This window comes from Lolium rigidum, chromosome 2, assembly GCF_022539505.1.
Source record: "Lolium rigidum isolate FL_2022 chromosome 2, APGP_CSIRO_Lrig_0.1, whole genome shotgun sequence".
Taxonomy (NCBI): Eukaryota; Viridiplantae; Streptophyta; class Magnoliopsida; order Poales; family Poaceae; genus Lolium; species Lolium rigidum.
The window spans coordinates 62,315,119-62,323,448 of record NC_061509.1 but is presented as its reverse complement, the minus strand read 5'-3'; the positions used below and the strand labels follow the sequence as shown (position 1 = coordinate 62,323,448).

General features: G+C 41.2%; 1 protein-coding gene across 1 annotated transcript in view; it reads left to right on the top strand.

Moving 5' to 3' along the window:
• LOC124689807 overlaps positions 1-8,330 on the top strand; it is a 47,874-nt gene extending 39,544 nt beyond the window's left edge. Inside the window, exon 2 of the mRNA XM_047223276.1 lies at positions 7,521-8,330. Coding sequence (XP_047079232.1) covers positions 7,521-8,322 — 802 coding nt within the window. The 3' untranslated portion in view covers positions 8,323-8,330. The remainder of the gene's footprint in view (positions 1-7,520) is intronic.

The window sequence follows — 8,330 nt, the reverse complement described above, 5'->3', positions numbered from 1 at the left end:
TTGAACAACAAGGAAGACGGTATGGAGTCTTATAATGTTTACCATATGTCTTTTATGTGAGTTTTGCTGTACCGTTCATCCTTGTGTTTGTTTCAAATAACCTTGCTAGCCTAAACCTTGTATCGAGAGGGAATACTTCTCATGCATCCAAAATACTTGAGCCAACCACTATGCCATTTGTGTCCACCATACCTACCTACTACATGGTATTTATCCGCCATTCCAAAGTAAATTGCTTGAGTGCTACCTTTAAAATTCCATCATTCACCTTTGCAATATATAGCTCATGGGACAAATAGCTTAAAAACTATTGTGGTATTGAACATGTACTTATGCACTTTATCTCTTATTAAGTTGCTTGTTGTGCGATAACCATGTTTACGGGGACGCCATCAACTATTCTTTGTTGAATATCATGTGAGTTGCTATGCATGTCCGTCTTGTCACGAAGTAAGAGAGATCTACCACCTTCATGGTTGGAGCATGCATATTGTTAGAGAAGAACTTTGGGCCGCTAACTAAAGCCATGATTCATGGTGGAAGTTTCAGTTTGGACATATATCCTCAATCTCATATGAGAATAATAATTGTTGCCACATGCTTATGCATTAAAGAGGAGTCCATTATCTCGTTGTCCATGTTGTCCCGGTATGGATGTCTAAGTTGAGAATAATCAAAAGCGAGAAATCCAAAATGTGAGCTTTCTCCTTAGACCTTTGTACGAGGCGGCATGGAGGTACCCCATTGTGACACTTGGTCAAAACATGTGCATTGCAAAGATCCGGTAGTCCAAGTTAATTAGGACAAGGTGCGGGCACTATTAGTATACTATGCATGAGACTTGCAACTTGTAAGATATAATGTACATAACTCATATGCTTTATTACTACCGTTGACAAAATTGTTTCATGTTTTCAAAATAAAAGCTCTAGCACAAATATAGCAATCGATGCTTTCCTCTTTGAAGGACCATTCTCTTTACTTTTATGTTGAGTCAGTTCACCTATTTCTCTCCACCTCAAGAAGCAAACACTTGTGTGAAGCTGTGCATTGATTCCTACATATTTGCATATTGTACTTGTTATATTACTCTATGTTGACAATTATCCATGAGATATACATGTTACAAGTTGAAAGCAACCGCTGAAACTTAATCTTCCTTTGTGTTGCTTCAATACCTTTACTTTGATTTATTGCTTTATGAGTTAACTCTTATGCAAGACTTATTGATGCTTGTCTTGAAGTACTATTCATGAAAAGTCTTTGCTTTATGATTCACTTGTTTACTCATGTCATTACCATTGCTTTGATCGCTGCATTCACTACATATGTTTACAAATAGTATGATCAAGATTATGATGGCATATCACTTCAGAAATTATCTTTGTTATCGTTTTACCTGCTCGGGACGAGCAGAACTAAGCTTGGGGATGCTTGATACGTCTCCGACGTATCGATAATTTCTTATGTTCTATGCCATATTATTGATGATACCTACATGTTTTATGCACACTTTATGTCATATTCGTGCATTTTACGGAACTAACCTATTAACAAGATGCCGAAGTGCCGGTTCACTTTTCTGCTGTTTTTGGTTTCGGAAATCCTAGTAACGAAATATTCTCGGAATTGGACGAAACGAAGACCCGGGTTCCTATTTTCACCGGAAGCATCCGGAACACCCGGGAAGGACCGGAGGGGGGCACTGGGCCCCCAGACCATAGGCCGGCGCGGCCCAGGCCCTGGCCGTGCCGCCATATGGTGTGGCCACCCCTTCGACCCTCCTGCGCCGCCTCTTCGCCTATATAAAGCCTCCGTCGCGAAAACCCTGAGACGAAGAACCACGATACGGAAAACCTTCCAGAGCCGCCGCCATCGCGAAGCCAAGATCTCGGGGACAGGAGTCTCTGTTCCGGCACCTGCCGGAGCGGGGAAGTGCCCCGGAAGGCTTCTCCATCGACACCGCTACCATCTCCACCGCCATCTTCATCACCGCTGCTTGCTCCCATGAGGAGGAGTAGTTCTCCATCGAGGCTCGGGGCTGTACCGGTAGCTATGTGGTTCATCTCGCTCCTATGTACTTCAATACAATAATCTCATGAGCTGCCTTACATGATTGAGATTCATATGATGATGCTTGTAATCTAGATGTCATTATGCTAGTCAAGTGAGTTTTACCTATGTGATCTCCGGAGACTCCTTGTCCCACGTGTGTAAAGGTGACGAGTGTGTGCACCGTGTGGGTCTCTTAGGCTATATTTTACGAATACTTATTCACTCTGTTGAATGGCATAGTGAGGTGCTTATTTATATCTCTTTATGATTGCAATGTGTTTGTATCACAATTTATCTATGTGCTACTCTAGCAATGTTATTAAAGTAGTTTTATTCCTCCCGCACGTGTGCAAAGGTGACAGATGTGTGCACCGTGTTAGTACTTGGTTTATGCTATGATCATGATCTCTTGTAGATTGCGAAGTTAACTATTGCTATGATAATATTGATGTGATCTATTCCTCCTACATATGCATGAAGGTGACGAGTGTGCATGCTATGCTAGTACTTGGTTTAGTCTTTTGATCTATCTTACACTAAAGGTTACTAAAATATGAGCATTATTGTGGAGCTTGTTAACTCCGGCATTGAGGGTTCGTGTAATCCTACGCAATGTGTTCATCATCCAACAAGAGTGTAGAGTATGCATTTATCCGTTCAGTTATGTGATCAAAGTTGAGAGTGTCCACTAGTGAAAGTCTATTCCCTAGGCCTTGTTCCTAAATATCGCTATCGTTGCTTGTTTCTTGTTTTCTTTGCGTTACTATCTGCTGCGTTACTACTTGCTTGTTCTATCGTCCTGGGCAAAGCACTGTTGCGGTGCCGTTGCTACTACTTATTCATACCACTCGTATTTCACTATCTCTTCGCCGAACTAGTGCACCTATTAGGTGTGTTGGGGACACAAGAGACTTCTTGCTTTGTGGTTGCGGGGTTGCATGAGAGGGATATCTTTGACCTCTTCCTCCTCGAGTTCGATAAACCTTGGGTGATCCACTTAAGGGAAACTTGCTGCTGTTCTACAAACCTCTGCTCTTGGAGGCCCAACACTGTCTACAGGAAAGGAGGGGGAACGTAGACATCAATAACCTACGTCAAGTACTACATGATGCACACACTGTCAACATTACATCATGGAGGAGGAATAGACTACTTTAATAACATCACTAGAGTAGCACATAGATTAATAGTGATACAAAGCTCATGATCACATAAAGATCACATGGGAGAGAGATGAACCACATAGCTACCGAGTAGAGCCCTCGACCTCGGGGTAGAACTACTCCCTCCTCATCATGGGAGACAACAACGGTGATGAAGATGGCGGTGATGTCGATGGAGATGACTCCGGGGGCAATTCCCCGTCCCGGCGGCGTGCCGGAACAGAGACTTCTGTCCCCCGAAACGGAGTTTCGCGATGGCGGCGGCGTCCCTGGGTCTTTCTGGAGTTTCGTCAATTGGTGTCGGGTTTTTAGGTCTCGAGGGATTTTATAGGCGAAGAGGCGGAGTCGGAGGGGCAACAGGGCTCCCTCACCACATGGCGGCACGGCCAGGGTGGGACCCGCGCCCCCCTATGGTGTGGGTCCCCCTTGGCCCCCCTCCGGCTCTCCTTCGGTGTTCTGGAACATTCCGGGGAAAATAAGGCCTTGGGCTTTTGTTTCGTCGAATTCCAAGAATATTGCCCGAACAGCCTTTCTGGAACCAAAAACAGCAGAAAACATGAACTGGCACTTCGGCATCTTTGTTAATAGGTTAGTTCCGGAAAATGCATAAAAACATTATAAAGTGTGAGCAAAACATGTATGTATTGTCATAAAACTAGCATGGAATATCAGAAATTATAGATACGTTGGAGACATGCATATGTGCAACTGCATATGAAAAAAATACATATATGAATTCATAGGCGCAATTGCACACAACTATGTGCAATTACACATATATGCCAGTTGCACATATACACATACATGGGCAATTGCACATATACACATACATGCACAATTGCACCTATATGTGAAATTGTATAGAAAAAATTTCATTTGTGCAATTGCACATCTATGTGTAATTGCATATGAATAGATTGCACATGAAAAAAGTCCACTACCAACCACTTTCAAAAGTTTGGTCAATGCCAAACCGCTAGAATCTATCTGAACATCGAGTGACACACAAAAATAACAATCAATGTGATTCTTCCCTTAAAAAATAGAATAGATGACACAAAACTGACCTAGCACCAAGAATAAATTTACAAAATAAAAATCAATTAAAAAAAGCTTACAAAAAGAAGAAAAAACATACTACAATACAGATCTGATCGTTTTCCAATCCAGCAGCCCATCAACAAAATGTAAATACAAAAAGCCGGTATAACAAATGAAAAGACCCAGACTACCTATAGACCCGAATATAGCAGATTCCCTTTACGGCCTTCGACCGCGCCAGCGGTCGTTTCTTGCCACGCCATCTCTTTCTATTTTGTCGCTTAGCGGTAATTAATACGAGCCTTTAATTCCACGTGTTTTCGGAGCATTAATTGGGGACCAGAAATCCCGCACGGATCTTTTTTTCCGGGCGAGCACAAATCCCGCGCTTTTTACGTCTTCCCATTTCTGTACGTGGATCTTCTCTTTTCGATGCTGCAGTAATTAAGTCCATGCATTTTTTAAAAAGCATTAATTTTGAAAACGCTAATCCCGAGCCTTTTTTCAGCGTTGCCATTTTTAGGCTAAAAACTATTTTGGCGATAGAGGAATTTGAACTCACAACCTTACCATTTATATTTATAATGTATAAAATTCACAAACATGCTAACCATCTTTTTCATCCTACGTTGGTGCTATATGAATGAAAGTTTCTATACTTACAATAGGTGTAGTTACAATTTTTTTTGTCCAATTCCCTTTTAGCAATTCCCATTTCGCAATTTTGTTTGTACTTTTTTTCTTACTTTTGCATGAAAATTTATATTGTTTGAACGAACCTTTTTTATTCCCTTTTTCGGGATAGTGTTTTTTTCCGGGGGAAAAATAGTGGGTGGGAAAATTCACTTGCAACTCTAATGAACTACCACTTGCTATTCAAATAAATATCACTTTCAACTCAAATATTTGGCACTTTTTGTCTCACAATAAGTACCTTATGATGTACTTATTGAAATTAGCTTTTGAGGTCTGTAACTTTTCATATTTACCAATGAACAGGGGATTGATAACTTGTGAGCTAAAAATGTTCACAAAATATTCTAAAAGAATTATGTTTTTTGGGTCGATAACTTTTCATATTTAACGTTAATAAATAATGGGCAGAGGGGTTGATAAATTTGAGAGTTAAAAATATTCCTAAAATATTATAAATAAAATTAACTTTTCGGGTCGACAACTTTTCACATTTACCGTTCATAAATAACGGGCAGAGGGGTTGATAAATTTGAGAGTTAAAAATATTCCTAAAATATTATAAATAAAATTAACTTTTCGGGTCGATAACTTTTCACATTTACCGTTCATAAATAACGGGCAGAGGGGTTGATAAATTTGAGAGCTAAAAATATTCTCAAAATATTCTAGTTTTTTTTGCGTTTCGGGTCGATAACTTTTCATATTTTGCGTTGATAAAAAAATAGCAGAGGGGTTAATAAATTGTGATCTAAAAATGTTTCCAAAAGTATTGTAAATAAAATTAGCTTTTCGGGTCGATAACTATTCACATTTGCCATTGATAAATAACGGGCGAAGGGGTCGATAAATTGTGAGATAAAATGTTTCTAAAATATACTACATGAAATTAACTTTCGGGTTGATAGCGCTTCACATTTACCATTGCTAAATAACGAATAGAGGGTTTGATAAATTGTGAGCTAAAAAATATTCCAAAAGTATTGTAAATAAAATTAGCTTTTAGGGTCGATAACTCTTCACATTTACCGTTGATAAGTAATGAGTAGATGGGTTGATAAATTGTGAGCTAAAAATATATCCATAATATTCTAAATTATATTAGTTGACAAATTTAGTGGCACCCGAACTTTAATTTTTTTTAGGTAGATGACTTTTTTGCATTACCACTGATAAATAACGGCATATGGTTGATAACTTGTGAACCCAAAAGGTCGCTAAAATATTTTATTGAAATTAGTTGACAGGGTCGTTAAGTTTACAATTTTATAGTTGATAAATAACGAGACAACGGGTTGATAACTTGTGAGCCAAATGATTCAACAAAATATTTTAAATAAATAAGTTGGTAGGGTCGGTAAATTTTTGCGTTTACCGTTGATGTAGGGTTGATAACTTGTAAGCTAAAAAAATTGGTAAAGATATGTATTAATCCCCGGTCCTTTTTGTCTCGTAGTGAAAAAATCCTTGTACAGGAGAAATTGGTATGGATTTTTTTAGTGCACGAAATTTCATTTTTATAATTTTATCATATAGACTGTACAGGAGAAAAGAGGTGTGTCTCTTACTTTTACAGGAAATCGGTCTAGCTGAGTTGGTCTGTTCTTGTCTCGCTTGACCTGATGGTGGTCGCGGGTTCGAATCTCGCGAGTTGCATATTTGTTTTGCTAGCGCGAGGAAAGGGGCCTGGGCCGGAAAGGTTCGTCGAAGGAGCTGGGAACGGAAAGTGCCCGCGCGCGAGAACAGACCGGAAATGGAATTCAACCTGGTTGGAAAACGATCGCTTGGGCGATGGCTCGCGGTCGACCGCCAGCTAGGGTGACCCCGAATATAGACCCGCCAGGAACCATCTACGTACACGGCATCTACACGCTGAAAATCAAAACGCCATCCTATTGATCCAGATCTATCTAATTTCTCGGCTGACCGAGAGTTAGAAAAAGTGAAAATTTAAATCTCGGCGACGCGGAAGGAGCCAGCGGCACGACGTCAAACTCAGCGGTCCTGCTCCTGCAGCGTACGTTCTTTCTCCACATCTCACCAAATCCGAACTAGAAACCTGTTGCGCATAAGGTGTTCGACGAAATTTTCCACGGATATCTGGTTACTTGGATTCTAGAAGGCTAGAGTTCCTGTACTCCTGTCCTGTGATATGCTCAATATGATAGTTCTACAAAATGAAGAAGAAATCTATTGGTTTGGAATATGATAGATTTTGCATTGCCGGTTTACTTTTTTGAACTATCGCATACCCTGTCCAAAATTCTGGCTCTGTCACTGCTAGGCGCGGGTGTATTTTATTTTTCAAATCAAATTTTGGGTTTAGCTGCTGAGTCCTGCATGTTCCAAAATGCCCATGTGTCTCATCTCGTTTTTTTTTCACGAATAATTAAGATGTTGAATCTATTAATCCTTGAAAAATGGATTGAGCATAGAGCACTGATTACTTTGTTTCCACTGCTTCGCTAGCTTGATGGTTTATGAATAACATTGCATGTATGATAAAATTCACCTTTTTCACTAAGGTATGCAAAAGACAACATAGTGATATGTTGCTATTGTGTGCAGCCAAGGTGATCCATTGGCTTCAAGTGCACGCAGCATCATGTTTTGGCGTCTTTCCAAGACACTCACTGTAAGCCCAGCAATAGCCTCTAGGATGACCAGCCAGCATCACCAGCTTCAGCAGCGTGCACCAGTGAGCGGCACAGCCAAAGGAAAGGCCAAGCTCAAAGCTGGCATGCCTTTGAAGCGCTCCACCATAGCAAAGAAGGGTGGCACACCTTCCGCTGGTGGGGGTGGCCGTGGTCGCCGTGAAGCCATCGAGCGTATTACTCGGATTGCGGAGTCTTGTCTCAAATCGCCAACCCCCTTACCTCACTTGTCTCCCAAGGAGCGTCTTCGTGAGGCAAAACTAGAGGAGCTTGGGCTCATCTCTAAGGAGCGCCAACGTGAACTTGATGCTGCCAAGGCTAAAGCCAAGTCCAAAGGTACTGGTGGAGCTGATGGCAGCCGTGTGCTGATGGGTCCACCGGGCCTTGACTATATCACTCTTGGGCTGGTTGATGAGGAGGCAATCCCTGAATATGAGCTGACAGTTGAAGATGGTCGACGACTTGCCAAAGAATACAGCCGTGTGCTAATGCGACTGCACCGTGCACGACAAACTGCTGAAACAGCACTTTTGATCCTCAAGAACGAGGCCATCGTGGCACTCCCTGAGAAGCTGCAAGCTGCTGCTATGGTTCTTGACATGATACCATTCCCTGCAAACCGGTACATGGCAACACTCACGCAACCAATTGAAGGATATATTGAAAAGGTGCGGGACGCTGCTAAGAAGTATTCAGTGAAGGAAAAGCTTCGCTGAGTTTAATT